Genomic DNA, 17,742 nt, shown 5'->3' on the forward strand with positions numbered 1-17,742 from the left:
TAAATAAGTTATTTACAAAACTATTTTAGTTAATTAATAAAATAGAACTTTAGTTAAGTAACATAAGAAATAAAAAAAAAAAACTAAAATTAAAATATTGTAAAGTTTTCTTTAAATAATTTTAATAAATTAGGATAGTTCACACTTTTACATGGTTTTAAATTAAGATTTATTAAAATAGGACGTAACTTTTTCATAACTTTCAATATATCATCACCTTGTGTTCTTTATTTACGTTTCAAAGTGTAAAACTGAGACATTGCAAAATCTTTTTCATGGTTCAACGGCCCCACCACAATATGGGAGTTTGCTTTCACTAGTAACAAACTACATATGTGTACGTTTAATTTGCGAGTTTGCGTTTGCTAGCTCAACCGTGACCCACTGAGTGGTGTTTTATACACGATTTATTAGATTTATTAACTAAAGTGATGTATTTGTATCTTTGGTTGAACGGCACAACCTTATCGTTTCGTTTGAGGGTGAATCTGTATACAAACAAGCCATAGAACTATCCTTAAATTTTATCATTTGTTTTAAACATGCGTTGTTAGGGCCTGGTTATTACAATAAATTAATCCGTTTAAGTTCCCTGAATGTTTCCTTCATTTTATAAACCTGAATACCTATTAGAGTAAATTACAACTTTTGTCCTTTATGTTTACACCAAATTGAAGCCGCTATCCTTTAGCGCAAAAGTTTACGAGTTTTGTCCTTAACATTTCAAAATCCTGCACGTTATGTCCTTTAGGCCAAACCCAATTAGATTTTTTTGTTAAATCTGGTCATATGTGTTGCACATGAGGGTATTGTTGTCATTTCATCTTCTAAAGGGCTATTGTGTAAAAAACTTTTATTGAAGGACTATTTTGTAACAAATTAAAAAAATAAAAGGGTTATATAATCGCTATCTCATCTGAAATCTCTCTTTATCTAATGCTTGTGGATAGATCTCTCCATTTCTCTTATTCATCTCTCTCTATAGCAAACACCGCCACCTCAAACCGCCATGACCAGCAACCACCGCCTAAAACCGACACCATTTCCGGCCACAATGGACCAACCGATGTTTTCCAACGATCCAAATCTCCTACATCTCCTGATTTAGCTAGATCTTTGATGAACAAACATCATCCAACCGAGTGTCATTACGGTATTGATATTGTCGCAACGCACATGATAAATACTAAAGTTATCACACAGTCCTTAAACTTAAATAAAGTTAATTTTTTTTCTTCTTTTACAACTATACCGAGTGCCGGTGTGAACTATACCGATACCACATAACGCATGAGATAAAATAACTAGGTGAACACTTGATCGGTTTGTTTACCCGTAATCGGTTATGATTAATAATGGGATCTTTTTAATCGGGTTCGGGTAGATTCGGGATACCCGCTTGACCTTGTTACTCGTTTGTCAAACAGGCCTTCTAAAACCCGGAAACATGATTAAAAAAAATAACGTTAGGGTTTAGGAACCGTTTTCTCGCTCATCTACTGATTTATTCTAACGAAGAGCTTGCAGTTTGCAGATATGGAGAGAACACCAGCAGCTTGTGCCATGAATTGGAGCATTCAGCTTGACAAAGCCATACGCTCCAACAACACCCGTGAGCCCCTTCCTTTTACTTTCTTAATTATCGTTTTGTTTCAGTTTATTCGAATTCCGTTATGAGTTTCTTGCAAATTCAACACCTATTGTTGTCATACCCTTGTTAGTATTTCGTTGAATAATTAAGGAGATTTTAAATAGTTAGTAATGAAGATTTAGGAATTATAAAACCATATTATTTAAATTAAGAAATAAAATACTATCAAGAATTATAAAGGGAAAAATAATTTTGGGCTCAAATCATAGTTATTAAAGGCGTTAGGCGCACTCAAGGTGCATAGGTCTCGCCTGGGGCCAAGGCGCAAGGCGCAAAAAAGCGCGGGCCTGAGAAAAAAAAGCGTACAACAAAAAAACTAAAATATTTTTATATATTAGAAAATTAATACTATTCTTCAAAAAAATGAAACTAAAGCTATCATATAACATTTAATATTGTCTATTTAGTACCAAAAGTTATAAAATGCTAGTTTATTAGTGTAGAAAAATAGTTTCCGTTGGATAAAAGTAGAAATCTAGCTGGAATCTTGCCAGAATTTAGAGAATTTGGCCGGAAACTCTCCAAAATCTAGGAATCTCGTTAGAATATGCGCATGAACCATCACTCGGAGAATTAAACCGCAATTGTCTTGACTTAAGGCGCAATTGCCTCGCCTTGCTAGGAAATTGGGCCTAAGCGCAAGAGGCGATGGCTTTTAACAACTGTGGCTCATATAATTGTGACTTGTGCTAACCCAGTTGCTTATTTATTAGGTATATATTTGGTGTAATGTTGAAAGAATAACATGTTTTGTGAAGGAGTATGTATGATGACTCTGAAGCTTCCTCACTAATTGGATGCAGTTTTAAGGGTGCTTTTTTTTAACTATAACTAGATTCTTGTGGGTCCTGTAGAGAAAATCAAGAAGTAAGTCCAATGCACTAACACTCACCCTTTTTTTCTTACATTTGCAAAGCGATTGAAAGACGACTCAATTAGCTAAAATATGCCTCTTTTCAAATGCTGAATGAATAACCTAGGGGTGACACAGTGTTAAGTGCATAGCTTCCACATTTTTTTGCCTTCTACCCCTTGAAAGCGACCGACCCATTCGTGCATTTTACTTGGTCTTATTGGTTTGCAATGGTATTGGTGGGGAGTCACTTGAGTTTTCTAATGACGGGTTCTCATTGATGGATATGTTTTTGTCTCCTTGTCCAATTTAGTTGTGGAATTTATATTTTAAACAAAGAATAAATCATCAATGAGATGTTGATGGAATTTTTTAATTTTGTTCGAGTTGATAATTTGATATTCATAATTAAGTAAAAATGAAGTAGGTTGTATTTGTAGGACCATTTATTAAGGTTAGTTATTTTTGTTAATCCCATAAGTCTAAAAGAATGATCATCAAATCATCTGTTTTCAGGGAAACGCACAGAAGCTATTAAAGAAACCGGGGCCAGGCTGGAGTGGTGGAGCACGGAACCCGAGCTTTCTATGGCTGAATATGACATGTTTGGCTTAATCCCTGGTGAGGATAAGCTATTCGCAAACGCCATTCTTTTGCGGCTCGCTGACACGTTTGTGTCAGGTGACAAACACACCAAACTTTGTGTCGTAAAGATGTTCTTGTCTGAGTTGAAGCACAGGAAAACTAAAAGTTCCAATAGGAACAGCAAAGGTTTTTTCTCGAAGCATAATATACCAAACCACTTGGAACTATTGAGGAGAATAAAGTTGTGTTTCAACTCTGGTGACGAGGAAGTTAGAGCGATGTCATTAGTACTTTTTGGCTGCTGGTCTGATTTTTCTAAAGATAATGCGGAGATTCGATATCTGGTGTTTTCTTGTATTGTATCATGCCGTGTTCTAGAGGTAATAGACTAATAGTTAAGACCGTTGTTTATTCTATAACATAAACTAAAGATTTGATGTATGATTAAAGTTTTATATAAATCTTTATTTAGGTCAAGGCCTCATTATTTGCGGCTGGATGCTTTTGTGAGTTTTCCGATGACTTTGCGTGTGTATTCCTCGAGATGTTAGTAAAAGTGGTTTCGTGTTCTGACATGCCATTTTCCGGTAGGCTAGCGGGAGTTCGCGCGTTTGCAAAACTAGGAAGATCTTCGGCACTATCTAGTAGGGCTTACAAGGTTTTATATATTTTCTTTTTATTTTTTTATTGAAAAAAACTGGCATGATATACGGTTATACATCACTGTTGTCAATAGCGATAATAGCGTTCGCTGTAGCGCACTTCATAGCGGAGTAACCCTATCTTGCAATCTGATTGTTAGCGACTCCATAGCGTGAAAATAGCGGAATTTCAGTTTATTTTTGGTTTTAAATCTTTTAATATATATAGCGGAATTTTAGGCTTTTTCTTGTATTAATCTAAATATTTATATAAATTGCGTATTTAGATGGAAAAACAACGTATTTTGATAAAATATACATATAAAATATTTCTAAAATCGTCTTCTAGTGTATCGCTAAACATAAAATCGGACCTGCTATTTTCATCGCTATCGCACGTAGCATATAGGTAGTTAGTCGCATCGTCCGCTATTCGCTATTGACAACTATGATATACATTAACATTTTTTCTGATATGATTGTTAGCTATATATGACATTTATAATACGCTCCAAAACTCATTATTAATCACTGCAGGAGGGAACAAATCTGATTTTAGGTTCAGTGGACGATGATATTGTGACAACTATGCTGATTTCACTCTCTATAATTGCGTCCAGATCAGCACTCTTGATTTCTAGGCAGGTATTACTCTGTTCCTCGTATTATTTTACATGTCTTTTAAAATTGTTTTAGTTTACTCGATAAAGTTAATGTCTATTTTGCTTCCTGGTTCAGGTAGATCTGCTTCTAACGTTTTTAAGCGAAGATAAGTCATTGTCACTAAGAGCAACATCATTAAGATGTTTAAACATCGTTTTATCAAGAAGTCGGTTTCGTTTTTCTCCTCCTACAAAGCTGATGACTGCAATGTTCAACACATTAAATGAAGAACTTCAACCAGTGATGCAACACGATGCTGTTCATATTTTGTATGAGGTTGGTATTGTACTTTTGAATTGATCGATTCGGGTTATGTTTATTAGCTTAGAAGGAAACGGGTCAAACAAGTCAAACGTCGGATAAAGTGTATTGTTAATGCATAAAACTTTCTTAAAGTTTTAATTCTAGGATTGAGATTATTGTAATTGAATTACATTAGTTTTGGTCAAAAAGTGTTGTTAGTCAACTCGACCCGTTTTGAAATGTACAAAAGTTTACCCGTTAAGCCATTGCCATCATTAATATAAAGTACACGGATGGTCCTTGTGGTTTACCAAAAATTTGGATTTAGTCCCTAGCTTTCCAAAAGTACACGGAAGGTCCCTGTGGTTTGCACATTGTAACACAATTAGTCCCCAGCCAACAAATCTAAAGGTTTCAATGTGCAAACCACAGGGACCATCCGTGTACTTTTGGCAAAGTTGGGGACTAAATGTGTTACAAAGTGCAAACCACAGGGACCATCTGTGTACTTTACCCAAAATATTTATTGCTATTGTATTCATTTTATATGTATTTGAGGAAATTTGCAGATCCTGATGTCCAAGGTGTTAAGCATCAATAATTCGGAAATAAATGAATGTTTTACCAAGATATTAACCATCGTCGAGACTGTAATGCAATCTCCATCAATATCAAATCGAATCTTTGCCGTTCATTTTCTAGCAAATATATCTGTAAAGTTCACTAGAAAAATAGACATGACATACGATGGAAATGATAAAACTCTCGCAACCCAAGCGATTTCATTTCTCGTGGATCGCATCACTTTGCTGACAAACTCGGTTTTAAACCGTAATCAACCCAACTTAGAAACGGAGCAAGAAATTCAGAGCTTATTTAGAACCATCAAACTTTTGCTTCACAAATGCCCTAATCTCGGTGAGTTTGCGTTAACTAAGCTACATCTTTTTGTCAAATGCCTGTTGCATAACGATAATGGAACGATCGGGTCAAAGCTCGCGGTCTGTGTATCAAAAGTGGTCAACTTGTGTCTAAAAAACACGGTGACATATGGAGCTTCGAGTAGCGAAATCCGGAATGTTGCGAGGCTTATGATTGAAGATGTATGTGGATGCGGTTATTTCAATCACTATGTGCACGTTATCTATCATCTCCTGTTACTTAAAAAAACAGAAGAATGCAATACAGATCATGCGTACGTTATCGAAAATGAAATTTTTGCACTTGAGAAAGCGAAGAAGCTTATGGAAGTGAAAGACTATTGGTCTGCTTACAAAGCTGGAAAAACCGCGTGTGTTCACGGGGCGTGGTTTACGGCGGCGTTTATTTTTGGCGAATTATTGACAATAGTTCGTTCTGATTCCTGCCATCAATGGTTAACATCTTTGACTTTATTTGCGTATTCAGAAATAAAAATCGTGTATTGCAGCTCACCGAAAGAGCGGTCAACTTTGTTAAATTGGTTAGTTGGTAACCGATCTTCTTCTTTACCGATAATAGGAGTTTTAGGTGAAATAAGCAAAACGACAGATAACGAGATAGAAAACCTCGATGCGATTCGTAAAATTCTTCAGGTTTCAAAGGAAATGCTGTCAGCGAATGACGTCACGTCAAGTGGCCGACACTACTTCCAGATTCAGTTCCTGGCTCTAAGGGCAAATGTTATAGAAATTGCAGTTCACGTCTTTAATGAAATTAGCAAAGGGCAAATCAGTCATTTGCAACATGGTGCATCGTTGGTTCAACCACTTACACAACTATCCACACGGTTAATGAAATTGGCACATGGGTATGATTTAGTTGCCACATCATTTATGAACATGGACCCCACAAGTACAACCATCATTTCTGCTCATGCGCTAAGTTGTTCAGTTTTGGCCTTTATTACCAGATTCTCGCTTTTCTTTCAGTTCGAAAATGTTGATTTACAGAGCGATTTACACGCTATGCTTATAAACGATCTAGTGGGTCGGCTTTGGTGTATAGACCGGGAGACTAGCAAAGAGCTTTTGTTGCTTTTAAAGACTTGTATTGGTCAACCTAATAGCTGCGTTGGTCAACTGTCCAAAACTCAGAGGCTGGAAAATACATATGAAGTAACAAGTATTATAAAGAGTTGTCGTATTGCTGTCGAGAGAGTTGTTGACATTCAAAATGCGGCAAAAAGAATGCATGAAAATGACGATGAGATTCAATCGCAAATAGTTAACGATGGATTGGAGCTTCTGCTAGATGTTTTAAAGAAGTGGTTAAATGTCTCTTTCATGACGCCAACATATTTTTTCAGTTTAAGGTATGTCCAATGATTACATCATGATATTACTTGATACGTGTGATTCTAACAGAGCGTGTTTAGGTTTTGAGAGACCATAATCGTGACCCGGTTTGACCCTAAAACCTACTGACCCGCAGCAAATGAACCAAACGTTTAGCGAACAGTTCGTGAACCGTTCGGCGGGAAGTTCGTTTGTTTATTATTAGACAAACGATCACGAACAAGAATTTTCGTTCATTTAGTTAAATAAACGAACATGAACAGAGGTCACGGTCGTTCATTTATGTTCGTGAATGTTCGTTAACGTGTTCGTTTATGTTCGATTGTGTTCGATAGTTCATTTGTGTTTTTAGTTTTTGTATTTTATATTTTATTTAAATACTTCAATATTCCGACAAATAAAGTATTTAATAAGTGTCAGTGTATTGTATATTCTGTTCATGAACATTCGCTTTCGTTCGTTGCCTAAATTTAACAAACGAACACGAACAATTTCGTATCCTTAACAAACGAACACGGACATAAAATTTCTCGTTCGGTAAGTTTAAATGAACAGTTCGTGAACACATATATTACTTAACAAACTAACACGAACAAGGTCTTGTTACCAAAGAACCTCCCGGTTGATACTGGATATTTCGTTTTTTTTAAAGTTTAAATCCTGTACTAATTAAATTTACATACAATTTACAGGCCTTGTGTATCTTGCCAGCTGTTTGCCATGAATCGAGACTCTCAAAACGGTGCAAAGATCTCTGTTCTGCTAGGACATCAACTTCATCTAGATCTATGTCTTCAATTAAACGACGTTTTACCAGAATCCCGAGCTAGGATCACCAAACTTTATTGCATCCTTCAGTGTAAAATATCCTATCGGCAACCTAGTCAAAGTCAAGACTGTAAAAGTCAAACAAAGATCAAAATTCATGATTGGGCAGATGATACCGTTTTAGAACTAAACGACAAGCTAATCAAGTATGTCAACAAGTGTGAGAAAGATATTACAGAATCAGTAGTTTGCTTTAGACCTAATGAAAAAGGCCAAGGGTACTCGACGTGCATGCTTAATGTTTCTATGTTTCCTTTGGGTTCGTATGAGATTAAGTGGCGTGCTGGTTGTTTGGATATTGATGGTTGTTATTGGAGTCTGAATTCTTCGAGTTCTGGTCCAGTTTTTACTGTACAAAAACCTTGTTAAATGAGGTGATTTGGGGGGGGGGGGGGGATATATACTCAAAAATTTGTATACGAAAATTACATACTCTCCGCTACTTAAAAGCTTCGCCCATGCGTCTAGTAAGTGAAAAGTTCCGGGGGGGGGGGGGGTCCCTTCCCACCCTATAAAAGCTTCGCCCATGTGTGTAGCAATTGACGTAGATTAGGACCCTTATGGTCTTTGAAGATCGGTTCACCAATGGTGACAAGGGCATTTTCATACTCTGGAGTGCATTGTTTTTAAGAAGTTGCGTTTTTAGGGTATATACTCTGTAAGAATGTGATGTAACATCTTGAATTTTTATATATTATTTTGGGACTACTGTATATGTTAGAATACTGATAAATTTTGTGTTCATGATGTATTGACAAGGTTTCGTTTTATTTAATTGTGGAAACCTGGACTAAAATGTTGATAAATGTCAAAGCTAAGGTTAAAAAAGAAACTCTTTATTTTGGTGTTTAAAGTCTTGAGTTTGGGCAGTTGACTATCTATTACGTTTAGTATTTAATATAAAATATATACATGAACAGTAATAATAAATAGAAAATGTTATATAAAAAACATTGCATTGCTAAAAACTAATAAATGTTAGAATAACTATGAACACGAACTTATAAGGGTGATCGGGGCACTCGCGGGGAGTGGGTGCGGTGACCCAATTCACCGCTTGGGAACAGCGGCGCCATCGGTGCGGAGAGGGGGTGCGGGGAGGGAGATCGAGGAGGTTTCACCGAAGAAGGAGAGAGGAGATGGTGGGGTCACCCTCATTTTCAACCAATCAATTATTTTTTTTTTAATAAAAAAACAAGTCACCTAAGAGGGGAGTGCCGCCATCAAATTGGGCTGTGAGGGGAGTTGACATGGCATCCTGATTGGGTGTGCGTAGGGGAGTGCCCCTCTCACCCTAAAAGTGGGTAATCTAGTTGTTACCTATTAGTCATACTCCCAACTATGGGTGATGAGAAGGGTAAGCACCTATACTACACACATTTCCTTAATCGTCGCTTAATATATAGTATTTAGGAATTGTCAGAAACATTCCCTCATCAGACGAAGCTCGATATATATTTTGCAATACTGGGATATATCAATTAAAACTTAGAATGTTATACTTAATATAAACTTGTTTCTCCCTGCGTAAGATCTTTGGTTTGTTGTTGGCTGACTTAGGGGTGGGTAAAATTCATTTCGAATTCGAAAAATTCGAAATTCGTTTAAATTCGATTAGATTATCAAGAATTCGTTTTGATTATAAGAATTCGAATTCGATTCAATTCGAGTCAAGTAAATCGAATACGAATTTATAATTTCAAATTCGATTCGATTCGAAATTCGAATAAAAATTATACATTTTTATTTATTATTTTTATATATAATACATCTATAACTTTTATTAGGCTATACTATAAATTATTTTCAAATTTTTTCCAAGTATTAAAATTACCCATTACCAAACCCCAAACCCACTACATGACCAATAATTAAAACCTAAGTAACAAATCTATCAATAGATTTCTAAGCGTAAAAATATTAACTTGTAATGTGGAGTGGTTATTCCCGACTTCTCGTTTTGAATTTTAGACTTGTGGTACTCTATTTGGAACTTTTTAATGTAATATCGTGGTTTATGGCTGCTTTAAAATTTATGTTTCATTTTCAAAGTTTTTTTTACATGTTTTTAAGGAATCTGAATTAAATCGAATTTATTCGAATTCGATTCGAATTTTTAATCGAATACGAATCGAATATGAAGTGGGTTTTTTATTCAAATACGAATTCAATTCGAATTCGTTAGGTTTTAATCGAATTCGAACCGAATACGAATTCAAGGAAAAATAAAAATTATTCGAACAATTCGATTCGAATAATTCAAAAATTCGATATTTGATTCGATGAACACCCCTAGGCTGACTGGCTCTTTGCTAGCAGTTTTTATATAACTTAAGTCATTAAAAATGTTATACTCAACATAGAAATTTGATTCTAAAAATGTGCATTGTTATGGCATCGTCATATATATGAAACTAAATGATCCAATAAAAACCATCCTCCACGAAGACAGTGTCGTAGCCAACAATAAGGGATTCAGCATGGTCCCGGTCGCTGCAAAAAAAAAAAATAAAAATAAATAAATAATAAATAAATAAATAAAGCTGATTAGTTATTTTAAACAATAAGAAAGATTAATGTGGCGTTGTCCATGTAGTTATAAATATATGCATGCATGACGGTTTTTATATGATAAAAAACATGGATGAAAATTGAAAACAGAAAGAGAATAAAAAAAAAAACATACTATTTCCAGCCTATTGGCATACTTTCGCTGAAGCAGCGACACATCGTACTAATACCACCCTCAGCATGTAAAATAGCACGACGAGCCGTGCTATCACTGTGCCAGTTAGGATCTTTCTTGATGTCAACAACATCTTTAACCAGTAGATATAGTATTTTTGGAATTGCAGGTGGAAACACTATATATACACAGATTTCAAATATTAGAAAAAGTGAATCATCCTTCTTGCAGCAAGGAAGCATTATTTGTAACATTTAGCAAGCATGGCCAAAATAAAAAAAAATGGAAATTACCCTACCATCAGCATGAGAATGAGAAGCTCCTGTCTTGGCCACCTGTAATTGGGCAAATACAGTGGAATTATAACATTCATTTATGTGCTTAAATAAAATTAAAAAAAAAGTAAATGTATAGCAGCATGCTAATGCGATAAAATATCGGATATCGGTCAAGGAAAGATATTTAAGATATAGGTTATATCGGTGGGATATCGTTAATTTTAATACTGTATCAAGTAAATTTATATAAATAGCAATTTAACACTAATAGTTAAGTGATATATCGGTCAAATATCGCCGATAATATCGATACCGATATTTGACACCAATATTTGACTAGGGGACAGATATATTGCATAGGCAGCATGAGCATGCACTGATATGGAAAGGTGTTCTTACGTCCTCCTTGGATGTGATCTTTGGACTCCTCTGCTTAGTAAGTGATGATGCCTTCTTACAACTGTTCCCCAATATTTGGATAGCCTCACTTTGGGATGCTGTAAGACGCATCTGGGCAAACCTGTCCGATAGCTGAAGAAGAATTTGGCGAATGAATAACAACAACTAAAGTCCAAAATCTACTTGAGAATTTTGTTAAAAACTTTTCTTTGACAGAAAAAAAAAAAATCTGTGTCGGACGGATGGATCGAAAATCAATAACCCTAAGCTAACCCTAACAAGCGACGTGCGTATTATATATGTTAAAAACAAAACGATGATATAAGCTTTCGTATGATGATGATGATGTTCTTACATCCTGAGATGAGATTTTCACATCCGGCCTGCGAGGGCGATAAGTGGATGCCGGTATACCCTTCTTCCTGTTCGCCAACAAAAAAAAAAAAAAAAAAAAAAAAAAAAAACCAAATCGCAATTAGTGCGAAATCAATCAATAAAATACAAACACGCGTTTGAACATGCACATCACGTACCTGATGTTCTTGGGACGAGCCATGGCATGGACCAAAGAAAGGGAAGGGGAATCTTGATCTTCTTGAGAAAGAAAAAAAAACCTAGTTGGAATTTATTATTTATACTCCCTAGATAAAGCTACCCGAATATACACATCCGGTTTTATTTCCGATTATATTTCTCTATGATATTAAGCTATACTGTGTGAGGATGAGTAATGATTTGCTACATAGTTCTATTATTTATGCCCTATACCACCTCTCATTAAATCATGATGATTCGTATGGATTAAATCACGACAACCACGTCCCTCTTTTTTTTTTCCATTATTCACGCAAACCCTAACCCCAACATTAAAAAAACAATAGCAACAACAAATTATTTCAGCTATTCATGGCCATCGGAGATCTTGGGATTTTCTCCCAGTTAGGGCTTCGTTGGGAGGGGTTTGGTGTAACATTGCTAAGGTGGTTTCGAGTCCTATTGTCTCCGGAGTTCGGTTCCGTGATTTAGTGTGTGGGGAGGTCGGTAACGGTCGTGACATTTCTTTTTGGCTGGATCCGTGGCTTGATGTGGAGCCTCTGAGGTATCGCTATCCTAATCTTTTTAGTATTGAGCAGGATAAGAAGTGTGTTGTTCGGGAGAGGATTATCAGCCCGTTTTCCAACCCGGGTGCGGCCTGGCAGTGGTGTCGGCCGCCTTCCTCTAATGATGAGATGGCAGAGTGGTTGGATTTGAACCTGAGGTTACGTGATGTGATCCTTTCAGGCGACAGTGATAAATGGAGGTGGAGGGGCGATGAGTCGGGGGTGTTCACCGTGAAGTCGGTTAAGCAAGTTATCGACTCGGATAAAGATTTTAGTGACAGGTTCGTTTGGGATTGGTGCAAGTGGATTCCGCTGAAGTGTAATTTGTTTGCTTGGAGGGCCGAACAAGAGAGGTTACCAACCAAAGTGGAACTTAACAAGAGAAATATTCCGGTCGGGGATGTCGAGTGTCCTCTGTGTTCGTCGGCTAGTGAGACGGCTATGCATTTATTTACGGCTTGTCATTTCGCTACTTCGGTTTGGTTGAAAGTTAGCCAATGGTGCAAGGTGCCGTTTCCGGTGGCGTTTTCGTTTAGGGACATTTTGGAGGGTGACTTGTTCAGTGGTTTAAAAGGAAAGGCGTTGGTGTGTTATAAAGGTATCGTGATTGTTACTTGTTGGCAAATTTGGAAGGCTAGGAACGAGCTTGTTTTTTCGGGAAAGACCCCGAAGGCGGAGGAGGTGTTTAGTGAGATTAAATCTATAGGTTTTCTTTGGTTTAGAAGTAGATCGATGTATAAAGATTTGTCTTGGGGCGAATGGTGTAAATTTGTGTAGTTTCTTGTAGTTGGTTTGGCCGCCCTTCGGTTTTTTTTTCGTCGGGTTGGCTGTTTTTAATGAAGTTTTCCTTTCAAAAAAAAAAAAAACAACAAATTCTTTTTCTTTGTTTGTGATAATCAAGTTGCACAAGAGAAGAATAGCATATATTTTGTTACATCTCAATCCACAGGTACTTGTTTTGCTTTGATCTATAAATTTTTAATTCACAATCCTAATAATAAAGGTATAGGGTGTGGTCATGACCCTCATGACCACCATGATCCTTCACGTGAGCGCCATGTCGTCGCCCTCTAATTCACCATCCAAAATCACTATCCTAAGGGTGTGGTCATGACCCAAACCACTATCCACCATTCTTTTGTATGAAATATATTTTATTTATTTTAAATAAACAACAAATAAAATTAAATAAATTTTAGTAATAAAACTACATAACATTCAAATTAATAAAAAAATAACATCCAAATTTAAACTACATATTATAAATTAAGAAAAAAAACTGCTCGTTGTTGTTAACCAGACCAAATTGCCAAACATATTCAATCAAATCCGAACGAAGATGGTTAGGCGTAGTCTTGTTGTATAACGCCCACATGTTAGATTTTTGTTGCCCTTCATCAACTGGTACAACATTCTCATGAATGTCGTTAGAATCATATTCACATATGGCGTTACCTTCGTCTTCGATAATCATGTTATGCAGCAAGATACAAGCATACATACAATATCTCAATGTTTTGAGTTCAAGTGCTCGTGCTGGGTTTGCAACTATGTGCCATTTTTCTTGAAGAACCTCAAATAGACGCTCAACATCTTTCCTAGCAGATTCTTGACATTTTGTAAATTTCTTTCTTTTTTCATCTTCTAGATACGGTATAGTTTTAACAATAGCTGTGTATGTTGGGTATATTCCATCAGTTAGATAATACCCATGCTTGTATTCTCTCCTGAAACCGAAAACCTAGAATCAGGCCCCGTACCGTTAATGATATCACTGACAATTCGTTGATCTCGTCGGAAGAAGTTGGTGACGCCATGGTGGTGGGATAACATGTTTCTTCTTTTTCTTTGCTACTGTAGGTACAAATAATATAACCGATTTAACCCAAATTACATGAGAGATCTATAACAAAGTTGTCCAAAAATTGAAAAAAAAGTAATTTAATCCATAAAATATAAAACTGAATCAATTTCGTTACAACTATAAAATATAAAAAACGATAGCGACATAAATTAAAGACGAAACTAGAAAATATAAAAAATGATAACAACATAATTTAAAGACCCCATTTTGAGCAATTTTCGCCTTCATTTTTTGCAACACTTCTTTATCTTTTTCCGGGAACGAGTCGATGCTTGTCGCCATTAGCTTAAAGTCTTCACGATCGGCCGCTTCTTGCATTTCTTTTTCTTTCAACTTAAGTCTCGCCGCTAGTATATCAGACAAGTTAAAAGAGGGGAGATTGAGATGGTTTGGGCATGTGAAGAGGAGGCAGTTAACAGAACCAGTTAGAGCAGTGGAAACCATAACAGTGGAAGGAAGGAGGGGTAGAGGCAGGCCCAAGTTGACTTGGGATGAAAGACTTAGGAAAGATTTGGTAGAGTTGCACCTCTCTGAGGACATGGTTCAGGATAGGAGTTCGTGGAGACGTAGGATTAAGTTTAAGGACTTGTAGGTGAGGGTATAGACATGCCCTAGCATTGCTTTGGGAAGGGGTGTTACTTTTCTTTTACACTTTAGGTAGGTTAACATATGATGATTTTCTTGTCTCTATACCTATGTTTGACCTCTACCGGTGGTTAAATTATCTTGTTCCGGCCTCTTTGAACGCTTTTTTAGATGTTTTCTTAGAACTTTGAGGTTGGGTTTCGGGTACAACGTCAATGACATCCAAATCGTCTAACGAAGGGGTATCGGGTGTCAGTTGCGATTGGACTTTCGTATGAATAGGCCGACTTTGGCTTTGTTGGAGCGTTTTAAGTTGTTGCTGATATTGTTGTTGAAATTGGATTTGTTGAAGTTGAAATAAACTAGTAGGTTGCAGGGTTTGAGTGTAACAACCCGCACTTCCGCGCTTGTTACTATCGTTACTCTCGTTACGCCCAGCACCAGAGATTTGGATCATAATGTAACTATATCGCTTACTACGCTACTTCACATATTTTCGCATTACAACGCATACTTTCAACACGCTATATCGCACATCACAATGCATACACTAACGCTAACGATGACATCGCGTGAGTACTTAAGCTACTCCCCTCGCTCGTCGTGATGCGACGCAAACGCAACGGAAACTCGAAACGCAGTTACTTATGCTATGAACAATTATATATATATATATATATATATATATATATATATATATATATATATATATATATATATATATATATATATATATATATATATATATATATATATATGTATAAATATCAAGTGTTAAAACTTGGTTGAAACGCGCACTCGTGGACACGCGCAATTCGACTTAACGCACTGAAACGCAACATAACACAATGCTACTTATCTCGCTAAAACGCTTAAAGTATCCACAATGGGTAACGCAACAAAATGCACCAGACGAAACGAAAGTCGGAAAACTAACGAACGTAACTAGGCTGATCAGATGAACAACCGACCGAATGGACAACCGTCCGGATGACCATCGCTCGGATGGCCATTCGGCCGGCGGGCCATCCGACACCTCGCATTCTTGCACCGCCTTAACTTTCACCCTCACCTATAAATAAGGCCATTGTGTCTCATTTCAACACTTTGGTACTCCCATCCGACCAACTCGCTCCTAAGTCATTCACAGCCACTCTTCTCTCGATTCTAGACTATTTCGTAAGTATTTCTCCTCAAATCTTGTACAATCATCATCTCCAAATCACTTCTACATCATTTTCTCCATCAACATCACACACAAACACTAGTTTTCTGTAACACCCCGAAAACGGGTTGGTAATCAAACCACGTTAACACTAAAAGACGGGTAAATTACCGTCAATGGTAAAAGTAACCCGATGAATATTAGGATTTTTAAATAAATAAGCCTAATATTTATTAAAAGCTGAACGAAAGCTTTTGAAGAAATAAAGTTTGTAAAAAGGCCCGAGTTAACGGGACTTAAAATAAACTGAGTCGTAATTTCCCCGAACCCACTAATTTAACTAGGAATGTTTAACCTAGTTAATGAGTAGAAATATTGTTAGAAATAAGTAGGTTGTAGCCTACTTAATAACTAACCAAACAAGAGGGGCCAGATTCGGATAAATGGAAAGTTTAATTATAAAAAGAAACTTAAAACAAAACACACACATTTAGTGTGTGTTCTGTGATCGACCAGGAAGCTCCTAGGAGCTTCAAAACCCTAGTTTCAACATAATCATCAAATTGAAGGCTCAATTGATGCTCAAATTCATAATTGAACGTGAATTAACGATCACCCAAGCTAGGGGATCATAAGGTATATGTCAAATTTTGATGCTTTATGAAGTTGTGAAATTTGAATAATCATCATAATCATGAATTATGAATGATTTATTGAAGCTATGATTGAATTAGTGATGTATATGTGCTTAGGAATCAAACCCTAAGTGAAAATTTTACATATGATGAATTTGATGATATAATTATGATTAGAATCATCATATCTGATAGGAATCAGGAAATACTTGAACAAATTATGTGTTTGAGTATATAATCATACTTACTAGGATATGAGTTTAGTAGGATATGATAAAAATTGATGATATGTTCATGTTAAATGATGTTTAAGATCATCAATTATTAATTCAGTAACTTATAGTTACAAGAACTTGGTAAATACGTGATTAAAACGGTAACATATGAATGATGCTTATCGGATAGTTGGCCAAGTAATTAAACGAGTAGTTAAGCTACTTCGTATAATTAATTATGCCAATAGGCAGTTGACTTTTAAAAGTCAAACTGACCAACGATATGATCAAATGATAAATTCGACATAAGAATCATAGGATGGAATAGTCGTGAATGATCATGACTAATCTAACCATCTTACAACTTACAATGATAGTTTGACGCTTGACAAGCTAGGTGAAAGCTTGGGAAGGAAGCGGGTCGAATGAATCCAGAATGACGGAAAAGCATAACCTGGATGCTAGGTAAGTACAACTTACACTCTTTGTATTAAATATCTATTGCTGTTATAGGTTACGAATAATATAAAGTCTTGTTTGAATTATGATGTTCCGACACGATATGTGCGGTTCGGAACAAAAGATAATGATAATAAACCATGTTTAATGGTTAAAAAGAGTTAATACGGTTATTTAGTCATGAAATGACTAAAAGATAATGAGTTTTGAATGATTACCTTATAAGTTAAACTAATGCAAATAATAATGGTAAAACGGTAATTTGGTCACTCGTTGACTAAAAACGTTAGTTTTGAAAGACACTTTATGGCATAAGTCATAATGGGTCAAAAGAGTTAAGAAAATTGTTTATAAGTAAATTAACCATACGGTGTAAACCGGTGCGAGTTATGTAGACGAGATGATAATAAATCCATCTCGCAAAAATATACGGTCATTTATACCAAACGGGTCAAAGGGGGAATTATCACCCTTTGACAATATCGACTAATGGTTTGTCGAGTTGTATGATTATAGGAATAAATATCAAATGGATATTTACATCGCTATTACTTAGCGGCCACTAAGGCAAGGTATCGAAACGGGTCAATATATTGATCCGAGCCAGGTATGTATA

At 36.1% G+C, this 17,742-nt stretch overlaps 2 protein-coding genes across 4 annotated transcripts; one reads left to right on the forward strand and one right to left on the reverse strand.

Annotated features, from left to right (window-relative positions):
* Window positions 1–1,443: 1,443 nt before the first annotated feature.
* LOC110937637 lies at window positions 1,444–8,211 on the forward strand. 3 transcript variants are annotated; one of them, XM_022180086.2, is made up of 7 exons: window positions 1,444–1,612; window positions 3,021–3,469; window positions 3,562–3,747; window positions 4,268–4,375; window positions 4,469–4,669; window positions 5,206–6,929; window positions 7,605–8,211. In XM_022180086.2, exons 1-7 carry the CDS (start codon window positions 1,537–1,539, stop codon window positions 8,107–8,109), a joined length of 3,249 nt encoding a protein of 1,082 aa, XP_022035778.1. In that variant the 5' UTR covers window positions 1,444–1,536; the 3' UTR covers window positions 8,110–8,211. The 3 variants fall into 3 exon arrangements, with proteins under 3 accessions (XP_022035778.1, XP_035844602.1, XP_022035779.1); XM_035988709.1 differs by lacking the exon at window positions 1,444–1,612 and adding an exon at window positions 1,619–2,518; XM_022180087.2 differs by lacking the exon at window positions 1,444–1,612 and having other exon boundaries at window positions 3,307–3,469; window positions 3,562–3,595; window positions 3,681–3,747.
* Window positions 8,212–10,087: 1,876 nt separating this feature from the next.
* Window positions 10,088–11,795, reverse strand: LOC110935187. Its single transcript, XM_022177707.2, has 6 exons — window positions 11,637–11,795; window positions 11,459–11,525; window positions 11,104–11,235; window positions 10,725–10,761; window positions 10,427–10,604; window positions 10,088–10,233 (listed from the first exon to the last, which is right to left on the reverse strand). Exons 1-6 carry the CDS (start codon window positions 11,657–11,659, stop codon window positions 10,155–10,157), a joined length of 516 nt encoding a protein of 171 aa, XP_022033399.1. The 5' UTR covers window positions 11,660–11,795; the 3' UTR covers window positions 10,088–10,154.
* Between the last annotated feature and the right edge of the window lie 5,947 nt (window positions 11,796–17,742).

This window comes from Helianthus annuus, chromosome 4, assembly GCF_002127325.2.
Source record: "Helianthus annuus cultivar XRQ/B chromosome 4, HanXRQr2.0-SUNRISE, whole genome shotgun sequence".
In the NCBI taxonomy this organism is placed as follows: domain Eukaryota; kingdom Viridiplantae; phylum Streptophyta; class Magnoliopsida; order Asterales; family Asteraceae; genus Helianthus; species Helianthus annuus.

Coding starts and splice junctions, on each gene's coding strand:
- LOC110937637 (XM_022180086.2), top strand. CDS start 1,537: ATGGAGAGAACACCAGCAGCTTGTGCCATGAATTGGAGCATTCAGCTT. Junction 4,670..5,205: donor CTGTTCATATTTTGTATGAG/GTTGGTATTGTA, acceptor GGAAATTTGCAG/ATCCTGATGTCCAAGGTGTT. Junction 6,930..7,604: donor ACATATTTTTTCAGTTTAAG/GTATGTCCAATG, acceptor TACAATTTACAG/GCCTTGTGTATCTTGCCAGC.
- LOC110935187 (XM_022177707.2), bottom strand. CDS start 11,659: ATGGCTCGTCCCAAGAACATCAG. Junction 11,526..11,636: donor GCTCGTCCCAAGAACATCAG/GTACGTGATGTG, acceptor GTTGGCGAACAG/GAAGAAGGGTATACCGGCAT. Junction 10,762..11,103: donor AGATCACATCCAAGGAGGAC/GTAAGAACACCT, acceptor GCCCAATTACAG/GTGGCCAAGACAGGAGCTTC.